Raw genomic sequence first — 13,837 nt, 5'->3', positions numbered from 1 at the left:
TCTCACAAGAAGAGCTCTAATCACCAAGCAATCTAGGGACTCCTCTCCAACAAAGCAAAAAGAGAATTGTGGAAAAAACGTAGAATTAAGCATTGGGTCTCTTAAGTACAGGCAGGTATGCTCTAAATTCATTTACCACATTATCTATTCCAAGCTTAAATTATAATGCTGAAACAAAACTGTTTGTCCAGCTTAAATAATCAACATCAGCTGAGATGCAAAGAAGTGTTTTTATTGCAAGCACAGTGAGCAGGGAGTGGGTTGCATATTCACATGATGTGCCTGAGGGCAGATTTAAACCAGCCACTCTTCTGGTTTTAGTGCATGCTGCTGTCAGGTGTACATCATTTCTGCCATGTGAGACATTTTCTTTGGAATATACAAGTAATACTCCATGTATCCTGAAAGATCTTCAATTGTCACATCATCCACAAAGGCCCTGGCTTGCTCAGAGCAGGAGCGTGGAGAACTTGAGGGAGTTCTTGATGGCAAAGGCTGGGAGTGCTCCTCACAAACCGTTCTAGCAGGTGCCAGTGGGAGGGTGCTCTGCAAGCCAGAGAATTTGTACACTTCCATATCTTGCCACAGTTTGCACTGACAGGCTTTATCTGCACATGCACATGGCTCACCCGTGTTCAGCTTGGACATAGACTGGAAGTCAGAAAGCTCTGTAGTCTCTAGGCTTGTTTTGGGCACTGGAGAAGCTGCAGCTGGAGAGTTCTCCTGTGTGTTCTCTGCTGTCAACCGTGCAACAGAAGCTCCCAAAGCCTCCTCAGCTCCCTTCTGGCCAGCGTCCGGAGCGACGCTGCAGCGTTCCTGTGCACGAGCTTCCTTTGGCACTGGCATCCCAAACCCACTGCTGTCCTCCTGGGCATCAGCATGGCTCTTCTGCACCAGCTGGCTGCACGTGGAATGTGATTTTGTGCTGCAATGGATAAACTTGGGAGGGTGAAGAATTGGAGACTTGGAACGCCTGCGGCGCTGGGTTCTCACAGCTCCTCTCGAGGGCTTCTTCACACACCTGCCATGGAAGGACACAAAGGGAATGAAGACACAGAATACTTATTGCTGGGTTATAAGCACCACTGGGCAAAATCTCTCCTGCATTTATATTGAATACATGAGCTATAGGCTTCTGGTTAGTCTGCTGTCTTGGAATTTGACTTAATTGTAGACAAGCAGTTGAAGACAACATAAAAGGAGCACCATAGAAATGCATCTCACAGAGAAGTGGGCCTGGAAGGTCAGAAAATGAGCAAAGCACGTGAGACATGACAAAATCATCTCTACAACAAGGACAAAGCACAAGAAAAGAGCACAAAGCTAATGGATCAAGGGATGGTTTTGTTTCAGATGAGCATGAAGTTCTGCAGAGATATTCTAGAAACCAATTTTTTATTTTAATCTAATTCCCAAGGCATGATGACAGTTTCTGCAGTGTCAAACAACGATTGAAAGAGATGCATTCATGACTGTCTGGTTCAAAACCAGCAGCTCACATTTGCATTGAGAAATGTCTGTAAGTTTTAGCCACTTATAGATGACCAGCATTTCCTTTCACTTCACATAACTGTAAAGAACAGCAGTCATATATGAAGAGGAAAAGGTGGTGTGAGTATTTTGAGAAGTTTTTTGGTAAAGACAATTCAGGTCCCTTGTTTAGAGGAGCACTAACAAGAAACTGTCTACTTAACATTCCTTTTCAATGCAGTATCATTTGAAACAGTCTGATAATCCCAAGCTTCTCTTACCCATGCCAGGTTTCCTTAGAAGCACACACATTCTTAGGCTTTGTTTCATCTGCCACTGTTCTAACTACTGCTCTGGGACTTGTCCCATCACCCACAGAGAGAGAAGTGGTACATCTGTGAGAGACAGAATGAAAAGTTAACAGCCCACACCAGTTAGCATTATGATTATGAAAATAAACCCTTGTGCATCTTCTTTCCCAGAAAATATTGCTCCAAGTAATTTAGAATATGTCTTAAAAGACCTCCCCACAAAGACCCAAATCAGAAGGATGACTGTTGGCACACCCTATCTCCAAGGTCTGTACAACAAACCCTTTGAGCAAGAGATGCCATTCACAGCTCCAGTGCAGAGCCAGCCCCACGTGTCAGTGACACACACACACAATGGCCAAATTTCAGCTTCCCAGGAGAGGCCAGGGCAGAAACACCAGCACTGAAGAAACACGTCTCTTTTTCCAGAGACAAATAAGCCATTCTTTCCTAAAAATAAATGTTCTTTGGACATAAATAGACTTTGTTTAGCTGAAGAACACTTAAGCCTCTGTCTAACATAGCCTGTCAACATAAGCTAAAACTCTTCATACTCCTGCAAGTTGAATCATTTGACCCACAGAGTTGTGTCAGACCTTCAGCTTCTATTCAAGGCAGAGGCCTTAGTAGATTTACTAAATTTTCTGGTGCTATAAATTCATTCCACACTCCCCTTTTGAAGGACTCTTCACGAGAACAATTCTTTCAACTTGTGACTTCGCATATTATGCTGGAAGTCCCAAGGATATTCTTTTCCAAATCCTAGAGCTAAATTAGTTTGTAAACAGGACAGATTCCCTGAAAAGTGAAAATAAGTCTCCACACACTGGTTAAGGATGGGGTTAAGAGAATCCAAACTATTAATCAAACTAATTTCCATTTAAAGGACAATAAATACAGAACACAAGATCAAAAACCACCAGCAAAAACTCCAAAGTAATCAAATACACCCAGCTGGAGGATGGTACTAGAGATACTGAAGAAATTAGAGGTCATTCATTACTAATGAGTTTAATTACTTAGAAGATAACTTCAGAAGCCCAACTACTCACAATCTCAGCTCTGTGGTAATTTTAGTTACCACCTTGAAGCTGCCTTACCTACTCTTCCATTTCAGTGACTATGTAATTGCATCACTGACAACAGCTGATGGGACCCCAGATTCTACAGTAATATGCAATGGTGCATATTTTTCAGCAGGAAAAAAACCCTTATGTGGAAGCCTTCATTTATTTAATTTGAGGTAAAAATTATCATTACCAACAGAAGACACATGGTGCTTGTGTTCTGCCACCTGGGACAGTGAAGGTAAGTGCCATGTGGCAGATTCCACAAACCAAGACAACACAGAAAGCATTCCTTCCCATTTAGTGATTTTGGTTATAAATAGAAAATTTGTGACAGCAATGGAAATAGTTTGTGTGGGAATCATGTACTGAATCTAATGCTCTCCCTTACTGGCATGGACAGAAAGTTTCTCTCCTGGGAAAAGATGTGATTCTATTTTCATCACAGGCCTTCAGAACCATGGCAATATGCTAACTTCCACAGCAGAGTTCTAGAGTTCCATAGGACTCTAGTGTTGGTAACCTCTGGCAGCCAGATTCATGCCAAAATTAATTTTAAGCACATTGTCAGCTGTGAGGATTGTGAGATTTCTTTTCAATCAATTTACAATTCCTTAAGAAGTGCAGTCTGCAGGTAGTGAATTTATTTCAGTCTGTTTAACTACAATGAAAGCTTTCTGTGCCTAACCTTTTGCAATTACCTCATTCCCTCAAATTTCCCAGCAAGGGTGTTCCCTCTGAGTCCATTTGTAAGATGTTAAGTCTGTGCCTTCCTGTGGTGTTACTCACCCAGCTGTGTCAACTCTTAGCTTTTTGAATGCTGTCTGCAGGCTTTCCTCTTCTCCATCCTTAGCTTCTGATTTCATCATTGGGATGGCCAGAAGGTGATAGAATTACCATGTACTGCTACAAGCAGAAAAAAGGCACAAGAAAATAAGGGCCAAATCCTTGCTAAAAACATTAGTTGCCCAGCAGCACCATAATACATGAAAATAAACTCAAAACAGCACACTGAGCACACAAAGCTGAGGTCATTCTAGCAGAACATTTTTGAAAGCTGACTCAGAACAAGCTTTATGATACCCAAGAATGAAACAAACAGCCTCTTGTACAACTGTAGGTGAATTGACAATTCAAAGTCAAATTTGGTGTCAACAGCATCTTGCACATACACTACAGTCCAGCCAGACTCTTCCACTTATCTTACAATGATATCAGAATAATTGTAGAAGAGGTAAAAGTGAGAAGGAAAAACTTAATTAGAAACAGTCAACCTTCTACAACCCTTCTTTCCAAATTTGGGACTCAGTGTTACATATACACTCTAAAGAAACCCAAACCAAAAGATTTTTCTTAAGATAAAGTTTTAAGCCAAACAAAACTTTTTGACCTTATGTCTAGGTCCCAGCAAGAGTTGTACAGCTCTGTCAGAAAATTGTATAATGGTTTCAAATAGCTGTTAAAATTTTCCAGTATCAGCTTTGAATAAGTACAAATGCAAACAAATACAAAAAACAATCAAGAAGCCTTACTTTAATTAAAAAAAAAAAAAATAAAAGCTGGCTGATCTATTTTTTTTTAATCTACCCTGGCCATCATTTAATATAGCTACAAAGGATCTCAAATCTTTCTAAATTTGATGTTCCTTTGCTGGAGGTCAGGCACTAGCACTGCACCCCAGTCCAGTTTAAATCTCCATTAACTGGATGATGTGCCAGGGTACCCTCACCACATCTGCTGATGTCACCAAACTGGGATGAGTGGCTGAAACACCAGTGGGACCTCAACAGGAACCTCACAAACTTCAGCAAAGGGAAGTGCAAAGCCCTGCACAAGCTTTTTCTGCAGCAAGGAAAAGAAGTCTCTCTTCAGTGGGAGCTGAAGCTCTGCAGCTCAGCTCCTCACCAGAGGGATGGGGGCAGTTTCTGATCCTCTGCCTCTATTCCAGGTGCAGGTGCAGCTCTGGCTGCTCCCTGGGCTGTGATTTCACTGGGTGCCCTGGATTGCACACAGCTATTATGACACACACAGGAGGATGGAGGATCATAGCAATTTCAAGGCACATGGTGTCCAATGACTCAGGGAGTAAACAGGAGAGGAAGAAGCCTAAACACAGACAACATGATGCTCATCTGAGCAAGTTACTATTTCATATTTTCTCTTAGCCAAATATTACTGCTCTGATGAAACAGATGGTCTCCACTTTTATTCCTTAGCCCCCAAGTCATCCTCAGATGATTCTTTGAAATGTAAAAAACTTTAGGCTACATACGTTTTTCTTTAAACAGCAACCTTTTGTATTACATAACCTTAGCAGGAATATGGAAGTAAAAAGTTTTAAAATCACTGTACATTACCCAAAACAGAGTACCAGTTTTTAGACTAAATATTTTATCGTACTGCCCTTCATCACCAACACTGCAAATCCTCAGAACAATGAAGTTTCACTGGGTGATAACAAAGTATAAGCTCAAGCAGTTTAAATGCAGGAGCCAACTAGCACACACGTTAAAAAAAAAAAAAAAATCAGTAACTGTGAAAACCAGCCAAAGTTTACCGTATCAAAAACCACAGTGAAACTTAGCCTTTTTACCTGCCAGGAATATACCCACACCTTTTGCTCCCCATTTCTTTCCGCCGTGTCCCAGTGAGGCCGCACTGGAGGACAAGGCACGGCCGCTCCATCCCATCGGGCTAACGACGGCCACGCCAAGGGACAACAACTCCATATTTTTAATTTTCATTTTCTATGCTTTAACCGCTCGCAGCTCCCTCCCCAGCCCTTGCCTTCCCCTCGGCCGTGACTCGGCACCGCCCCGCGCCCCTCACGAGGGAACGGGCGGCGGGAGCCGCGCGGGATGTCCCGCCGCGGGGACGCGCAGCGGCCGCCCGGGGCAGCAAGGGGGGACCCGCGCAGGGGAACGGGACGGGGATGAGAGCGGGGATGGGGACAAGGCTGGACGCGGGGACCGAGCCCGCACTCACCGCGCTCCGCGGGCCGCGCCCGCCGCCTCCGCCGCCCCCGGAACCGCCGCCGCTCGCTCGCGCACGCGCACGCGCGCCCGGCTGGGCGGGCGGGGCCGGGGCGCGCCCCCGCGGGCGGTGACGTCACGTCCTGTTGTGCTGCGCGCCCCGGGCTGGCGGCGGTGGGTGAGCGGCGGCCCCGGGACCCCCGGGACGGGCCCTGCGCGGCGGGAGCGAGCCCCGGGAGCGGCGGAGGGGCCGGGGGGCGGCGGAGGGGCCGCCGCGGGGGTTCCCGGCGGGCGGCGGGGGGAGGCCCCGGGGCGGGTGGCGAGCGCTGGGCTGTGGAGCCTCGGGCAGCGCGGGCCCGGCTCAGGCCTGGTCCGGGCAGTGCCCGGCGCCCCCGCCTGCTGCCCGTGAGGAGACGCTCGCGAGGGGTCTCGGCGAGCTGCGACATGCCTGAAGGGTGGGCACAGAGAGAGCGGTCGGGGTTTGCTCACTGGTACCTGGGCACCGAACCAGAGCCGTGGGCACTCACTGAAACGCTTTTCTCCGAGGGTGGCTGAGCACACGCTGTCCGGGGAGCCTCTGGAGTCTTGGGGTTATTCAAAGGCTACCTGGACATAGTCCTGGAAAACCAGCTTGGGGTGGCCCTGCTTGAGCAAGGGAGCGGGACCTCCAGGGATCCCTGCCAGCCTAAACAATCCTGTGATGCCTGAAACCTTTCTGAAGCTTTGCTGCAGGTGCCATGCTCGCAGATCAAAGTTACACAGGTTGCCAGAATGTGTGTTCACCCATTGATGAAAAGACACTTTGATATTTTTGACACAGTCTGTTCTCTTTCTGAAAAACTCAGTGAAGTTTCACAGTGAAAAGCCCAGGGCAGAAGGCAGCGAGTGACATTGCCCGTGGAAAAATGAGCACCCATCATGGTGTCAGTGTTTTACAGACCATCTGTGTTCAGACCTCAGTATCAAATCCCAGTTTCTGTGTTTCAGTGTGTTCTATATGGCACGGTTGGTTACCCACTGAGAGCACATCAATGGACTTGGAAGCTAAAGATGAAGAGGAGGAGAGTCTACAAACAGCATTCAAGAAGCTGAGAGTGGATGCAGCAGGGTAAGTAGGCAACAAAAAAGTCAATGCAATTTGTTTCATTACATATTTGTGTTTGTTTTCTATTATTTTACATTTCAAAAAGAAAAAGTCATTTGGTGAAAGGTTCTTTGCTCTGTCTGAACTGCATCACTGTAGATGAAATACAGTTATTATAACTGTCTAATATGCAAAGCAGTTCTTTATTACAGAGTAATTTTGACTAATATCCAACTGAAATCACATAGTGACTGCATGGAAATGTGAAGAGACTCATCTAAAGCAGTGATCCCACTTTTAACTGTCGTAGCTGTAGTAACCTGGTGTGATACAGAATTTGTTTGTCCATTCCTGTAAACACTGGTGTCTGCAGCCACATTATAAGTCTTTATTTAGTGCACAAAATGTTGCTTGGAAGGCATCTGGACAACAGCACCAACACCTCAGAGTGTGGTGGGGAGCCCAGTCTCACTGGGAAGGGTCAGGCTAAACATGAGCTCTGAGCATTTCTGATTTCAGGGGATTTTGAGGTATAAAATATCTGCAGACATTCTTACACTAAAAACTTAGTAAGACACTGGATGTGCTGATAATATGTGGTGTGAGAGCTGATACAATTATGCAGTCTGACACTCTGAGACCGTTCACTTGGAAGTCTTTTGGGAATTTACAAACACGAGAGGAAGTTTTGTGTTGACAGTGTTACCTTGTGAATTCATCCCCACAGCCATCAGCACTGTGAATTCAGTGTAACTGATTCAAGACTTCCTCTGCATGTGGAAATATATTTTGCTTTGCTACTTGTTCTCTCTAATTCAGGAGGTCTTGTGAGCAATGTGGAAAAAAATAGCTGTTCTCTGTCAAGGAACTATGGTTATTAATCATAACACTTTTGATGTAGTACCACTGGCAGACTGTGTGGGCTTCTGGTTGATTCCTGATGACATCTTAGGCATAAAAAGATCTTGTTTTGCAGGCATGTGTTGTGAACAGCTCAAATCTTGTGACTAATCCTTAAGATCAACTTTGAGCAGAGTATTTGGGCTCTTTGCTAGAATTTCATCCTCATTTCTTACAATTTCCCATGTTCCAAATCACACCTGTAGCCATCATAACTATAAATATAGACTCATGTGCTGGGCCATTTATGTTTGTCATCTGGACCTCCAGGATCAGATGTGTTTTTCATTCCATGCTTATCTCAAAAATGTAATGAGAACTAAATAAATCAGGAATCTGTCCCTGCCTGTTGTACCTCACCCATTTCTCCACTGACTCCCCCTCAGCCTGACTCCAGGTGCATTTCAGAGGAGTAGGAGACTATCTTTAACAACTATTGTCTGACAAGAACGTTTGGAACCTGAGTTTACATTCCTTTAATGTGTCATTTTAGTACAAATAGGGCATGACATCAGCCTCTGGGCATTTTGGCTGCCTTTCATTTCTTCTCACCTATCTTTAGCCACTGGATGAGGCCAGTACAGTAAGAGGGGTCGGATAAATCTCTGTAAGGGCCTGTTTCTACCCACTGACTACAGAGGGAGTCGATGCAGCAAATTTGATGAGCATCCAAAGCACACAGGCTGAGTGTGGGCCTCTGGAGCCATATGTTCAGCATTTCTGTGATGTGGCATTTCCCTTTTTACCCAGATGTATTGCAGCTCTGTCCGTGGGCGACGGGACAATCCTCAGAACAACCACAAGAGCAGCCATGGATGGTGCCAAGCAGCAGACTGTCAGCTCCAAGGAAGCCTGGCATGGGTAAAACATGACACATTGAATGGTTGCAGGATGCTTTCAGTGCCAGTTGTTGTTAGTTGGTTGTTTCAAGATACCTTTCCTTTCTATCACAAAATGTTTCCATAATTGATACATTGTTCTTAAGGAAATTTCATCAAAGTCTTTAAAAACAATATTGCATCATCTCTTAGAGAGGGTTCCCAAGGCTTTCTTTTCTGTTGATTTGTCAGTAATACTTTTATGTAAGTTTCAAACCTTTGCAACCCCCTCTCACCTCACTCTTGGGTTCTTTTATTGCTTTTGAAGTACCTGGATATTCAGTGTGACTCTGCAAGCAGCTCCAACTGATGCAGGTTCTGCACTACAATTCAATTTGAGATGACAGAGTATCATTTGCTTAAGGCAGAAGATTTGGGGGGAAGTACCTTGAATAAGAAGACTTGGGGGGAAGCACCTTGGATAAGGGGTCCTTGTATGTGTCTTTCCTTTGGGGGAACCCGAATTTCTCCAGAGTCCTCCACGGACTGACGCTCTTGTGTCAGAGATTGTAAGTGACCAGTCATCTGGTATTTCCAAGCAGAAAAATATTCTTGTAAAATGTTTTTAATCACAATTTAGAGCTTACTGAGCTGTAGTGTAGATTCTGGAGTTACCCACTTGCTCACCTGTTGAACCCTGCAGGTGTGTGAGAAAGCCTTCCCGAGGATCGGCGAGGGTCCCGCGGCGCCGGCGCTCCAAATCTCCCGTCCTGCACCCTCCCAAGTTCACCTATTGCAACATGAAAGCCAACAACCAGCTGAAACACAAAGCCCAGGCAGACTCCTCCAAGGGTGTCATCAGCTCAGATGTTTTTGTCCCAGCAGAACGAGGTACAAAGGACGGGCAGGATTCTCACCTTGAGGCCAGTAACGACAGAACTGAACCGTTGGCAGCTCTCACCGCCGAAGAGCCTTTGCAGAAACGAGGGGACAACTGCCCTGCTCTCTCCTCATCCTTTGAGAACAGCCTGTGTTCTAAGCAAACCTCAGATTTCCAGTCCTTATCCATGCTCAGCAGCAGCAGGCAGTGCCCTTGTACGGACAAGAAGTGCCAGTGCAAGCAGTGGTGCAGCATGGAGGTGTACTCCTTCTCCGGCCTGCGGAGCGTCCTGTCCGAGTGCGAGAAGGCAGTGCTGGGGGTCCGTGCCCACTCCCTGCAGAGCAGAGCCCCCTCTGGGACAGCCTCAGCCAGCTCTGCCAGGTCTTGTTCTGAGCAAGCTCGAGCCTTTGTGGATGATGTGACTATTGAAGATCTTTCGGGATACATGGAGTACTACTTGTATATTCCCAAGAAAATGTCTCACATGGCGGAGATGATGTATACTTGACTGGGAGCAATAGAGAATCCTGGAGCAGAGTTTGTTACAATGGTTGGGCTAATTGCCTTGTCAGTGCCATGTTTTCACTGTTGTGTGTTTGATTAAATGTTTCTTTGCCTCATACAGTTTAGTTTTCTAATAAAATGAAAAATTAAATATAGTTTCTGAGCTTAGTTCTAAAAAGAATGCACTAAAGTCTCTGAACACCTTAACAAAAGCACTCTAGATCAAATGAGCTCTGTTTGGTTTTTGGTTTGTGCTGTGGATATTGAAGCTCTCTATGCTGTTTTCACTATGTTTTGGAAAAAAACAAACAAAACCAAAAAACTTAGGGTTTTTTTCTGATACTTTGAAGTGTTTGGAATTTTCATTCTTAATGTATCTCAGTACTTAGAGGAAAGTTTCACAGCTACAGCTCCGTCTTCATTATCCTGCTCTAGGGAGAAGGATGAGAAGGCCTTCAGCATTTTGGATAGGATGAATCTCCTTTCCTTCAACACTAGCTGGCTCCTTTTTTAGTTGGATCAAGTTGTGAATGCTTATTCCTTACAAATTTTTTGGGAAGTCCAGAACATGCAGGTGTGTACTTGGACCCTTCCTTAATCTAACTCTCTCACTTTTAAGCAGTTCTATTTTTCTGCAGATAAGTGAAGCTCTTAGAAGTAAAAATATATTTTGTTATTTGTGCTTTACAGATGGAATAATTTAGGGGGGAGTGAAGCAGGCTACCAGGTTTTTTGGGTGGTGCAGTCTCAGAAGTGGAGAAGGTGGAATCATTTATACAGGATGTTTCTGAGCACATCTGATACACAGAGTGTTGTGGAAAGGGGGTGAACAAGATGTGTGTATCATCCTGGCTTTGTGCTGTAGAGCTATGACATTCCTGCTGGTTGAAAATACTGCAATAAAAAATTCTGTTGCCGAGACTTGCATTAATAAATGTTTGTCAAAACCCAGCAACTTAAAGTCTGAATAATTTGACTTGCATTCATCTTCCCTCAAGACCTTTTGATTTAAAAAAAAACCAAACAAAACTCTGGTTTTAGTGTCAGCTGTACATGCTCAACAAGCATGTCTGAGTAAAGTACTGTAATTTTTACTTACATGCTGAAAAATGAGTGGTCAGCAAGTCAAGGAGTCACAAGCAGTTGTGTAAAAATAGATGAAAAGCAGATGTGAACAGTTGGCCTTGTATTCTGTGCTGGAGAAGGCTCAGACATTCTAGATGATAATCACTGTAGATTTTATTCTCACCATCCCTAAAATTTGCAAGTTCTGGAAGCTGAGATTTAAAATCCAAATAAGTCAAAAAACCATAGGAATACAACTAAAACCAATTTTGCTCTTAAGTTTCATGCATATATTTAGCATGCAGTATTTACTCTTACTCAAATTAAATGTAACTGATTTCTACATTTTCTCATGTCGCCTCCCTCTTCCCGCACTATCCTGCAATACCCACACACACTTTGGGTTTTCTCCACTTCCCCTTCTTTCTCCCTACAGAAAATCTGGTATCATATGTACTTTGCTTTTAAACATAAATATTTAGTACCAGTTATCTTTGCTGCTGCTATTTTTTGGAGGATATTTCTGCTTCAGCAGAGGGTATCTGCTCCTATTTTTATTCATGTTTTGGTTCTGTGCCCTCTTTACAATTGTAAAGACAGAGGGTTTTCCCCTTTTAACAGTTTTCCTGCCTCTTGGCAAGCATTGATCCAGAGTCCATGTGTGTGAAGCTGAGGCACAGCTCTTCCACGTGCACAAAAATGATTATTTAAGCCTTTTATTGGTTGTCCCCACTCTTCTCTGCACCTGGAGCCTTATGAAGGGGCACAGCAAGGCCCCTCTGCAGAAACGTGGAGTAGCAGCCTGGTCAAGGTCACCTTGGGGCAGTTCCTGCTGTGCTGCTCTTTAACAAAGTGTGCAGAACCCCAGGAAGTGTCTGGGCTGGTGTTACATAAACCCAGAATGGATGGACAGTGTTGGAAGGGCACGTTTTCAGTTGTGGAGCAGGACCATGTGCCACAGACCTGCAGGGGCCAGGGAGAGAGGAGGAACTGAGAAATCATGGAGGTTAAACTAGTCCAAGATCTACCCTGAAACTGAGGGCTGAAAAGTGAATTCAGGTTGCCAGAAGGGAGGGAAAAGCCTGAGAGCAGGTTCTGAGGGCACCCTTTCATTGTGTCCTGTGGAGGACTGGGTAACTAGTGGAGGAGGAAGGAAAAGGGAAAAAAAAGACAATAACCCAGTCATTTTGTTTTCTGCCTGAACCCCTGTTTTTCCTGGTGTTTAAGCACGGTGAGTGCTGCCTGTGGCAGAGCAAGGGCAGATATTTTGATTCTTGACTGCAGTTGTGAGGTTTGCAGCAAATGTACTGGAACGTTGCTGCTGACATTTGCACAGCACAGACCAACCCCTGGGTGTGACTGATGGGCCCTAAGAGAGGCCCAAACTTACTGTTTCCATCAAAACCTTCTCAGTTCAGCTCATCCATATCACTGATAACACAGTGGCTTGTTTTTGCTGCCTGTCTGAAACCTCAGGATTTATTGGAAAACTGCATCTTTGGGAATGCCTGCACAGCACCTTTAGCTTGATTGATGAGTAGAGATGCCCTGGTACAAACAGTGCTGAATGCAGCAGCCCTATTGCTCCCAGCTGCTGCTGTACCTGCCCCAACAAACCTGGGGGATTTTTCTGTGGGTGCTCTAGGACCTGTTCACAGCCAATCTACAGAATATGTCTGAAATGTTCTGAGAAAGCACCAGTGGACTTGCAGTGCTCCCAGGACTTTGCTATAATTGGATCCCAACTCTCTATTTCCTAGCTCAGCAGACTCAGCCTGGGTGTTTTCCAGTAGTTTCCCCACTCCCAGCACTTTACAAGTCCTTTTCCCTCTAGTTTCAGGACTAGTTCAACTGAAGCAGGATGCAGAAGAGCACCCTGGATCAATGACATTTCTTTCTTGCCTTACAGAAACCGAGTCTAATCCAAGCTGAGCTTTACAATGGCAGATACTGAATTAGGCTCCTGGGAAAAAAAAAAAAAATCAATGGAGCCATTTCTAGAGCCTGTTTTCCACCCTCTCCTTCTAAAACAGAGAGGGTTCTTCTGTGCCTGCAAAGTCCTGTGACCAGCTCCATCCCCCTGTTCTCTCATCTCTGTAACCTTTGCATCAGCTCTGAGATGAGACCCTCCCCGGGATTCAGTATTTCCAAACTGCCAGCAGCCACAGTCCTGCTCTGATGGCACCTCCTGCCAGTGCACAGCATCCCATGGGGCAGCCCCACACCGACCCCCTGGCAGTCAGGGAAGCTCTGTTGAAGAGCTTGGGATTATCTCAAGGTCACACAAGGTCAGGGCACCCCTACAGAAGGCTGGTACCCCTCGTGCCCTTCAAGCCTTGCTCAGTTTAGCAACCCAAAGCCCAGCTAAATAAATAGCCCCCTAGAGAGGCAGGACCTGCAGCACCCAGAGGGATGCAGCAGCCTGTCCTGTTTTGCTCCCCACGGCGCAGCATTGATTCATCACAGCATGTACCACTAGATGGGGCCTGCTGGACAGCGACTCAGGGAGAGCAGCTGCTGCCTGGTCAACCTGCTCCCTGCCTTTCCACACCCACAGTGTCCCCTTCCAGTGCAAGGAGCCCTCAATGACACTTGCAAGCAAGGGAAGCTGTGGAGCAGAGGGCAGGGTGGGGCTGCATGGGGGCACCAGCTCTTCAAAGTTCAGTTTTCCTCCGTTTTTGCAGCCCCAAAGCAGAGGCCAAGCAAGAGCCTGTCCCTGTGGGTGTCCCTGAGGCCAGTTCAGGGACTTGAGGACACCTGGGCTGG

The 13,837-nt window shown here is 45.6% G+C and overlaps 2 protein-coding genes across 5 annotated transcripts; one reads left to right on the top strand and one right to left on the bottom strand.

Annotated features, from left to right (window-relative positions):
* Window positions 1–211: 211 nt before the first annotated feature.
* Window positions 212–5,938, bottom strand: OSER1 (oxidative stress responsive serine rich 1). 4 transcript variants are annotated; one of them, XM_079321814.1, is made up of 5 exons: window positions 5,834–5,938; window positions 3,638–3,754; window positions 1,752–1,865; window positions 630–1,021; window positions 369–546 (listed from the first exon to the last, which is right to left on the bottom strand). In XM_079321814.1, the coding sequence occupies exons 2-5, from the start codon at window positions 3,715–3,717 to the stop codon at window positions 521–523; spliced, it is 612 nt and encodes a 203-aa protein (XP_079177940.1). In that variant the 5' UTR covers window positions 3,718–3,754; window positions 5,834–5,938; the 3' UTR covers window positions 369–520. The 4 variants fall into 4 exon arrangements, with proteins under 4 accessions (XP_079177937.1, XP_079177938.1, XP_079177939.1 ...); XM_079321811.1 differs by having other exon boundaries at window positions 212–1,021; XM_079321812.1 differs by having other exon boundaries at window positions 212–1,021; window positions 3,638–3,751; window positions 5,834–5,933.
* Window positions 5,911–10,957, top strand: LOC306809905 (oxidative stress-responsive serine-rich protein 1-like). The gene is made up of 4 exons (XM_079321815.1): window positions 5,911–5,998; window positions 6,808–6,928; window positions 8,555–8,665; window positions 9,326–10,957. Exons 2-4 carry the CDS (start codon window positions 6,852–6,854, stop codon window positions 10,008–10,010), a joined length of 873 nt encoding a protein of 290 aa, XP_079177941.1. The 5' UTR covers window positions 5,911–5,998; window positions 6,808–6,851; the 3' UTR covers window positions 10,011–10,957.
* The last annotated feature ends 2,880 nt before the right edge of the window (window positions 10,958–13,837 follow it).

The sequence above is a fragment of the Erithacus rubecula genome (genome assembly GCF_903797595.1).
Source record: "Erithacus rubecula genome assembly, chromosome: 18".
In the NCBI taxonomy this organism is placed as follows: domain Eukaryota; kingdom Metazoa; phylum Chordata; class Aves; order Passeriformes; family Muscicapidae; genus Erithacus; species Erithacus rubecula.
This window is presented reverse-complemented; position numbering and strand designations above follow the sequence as displayed.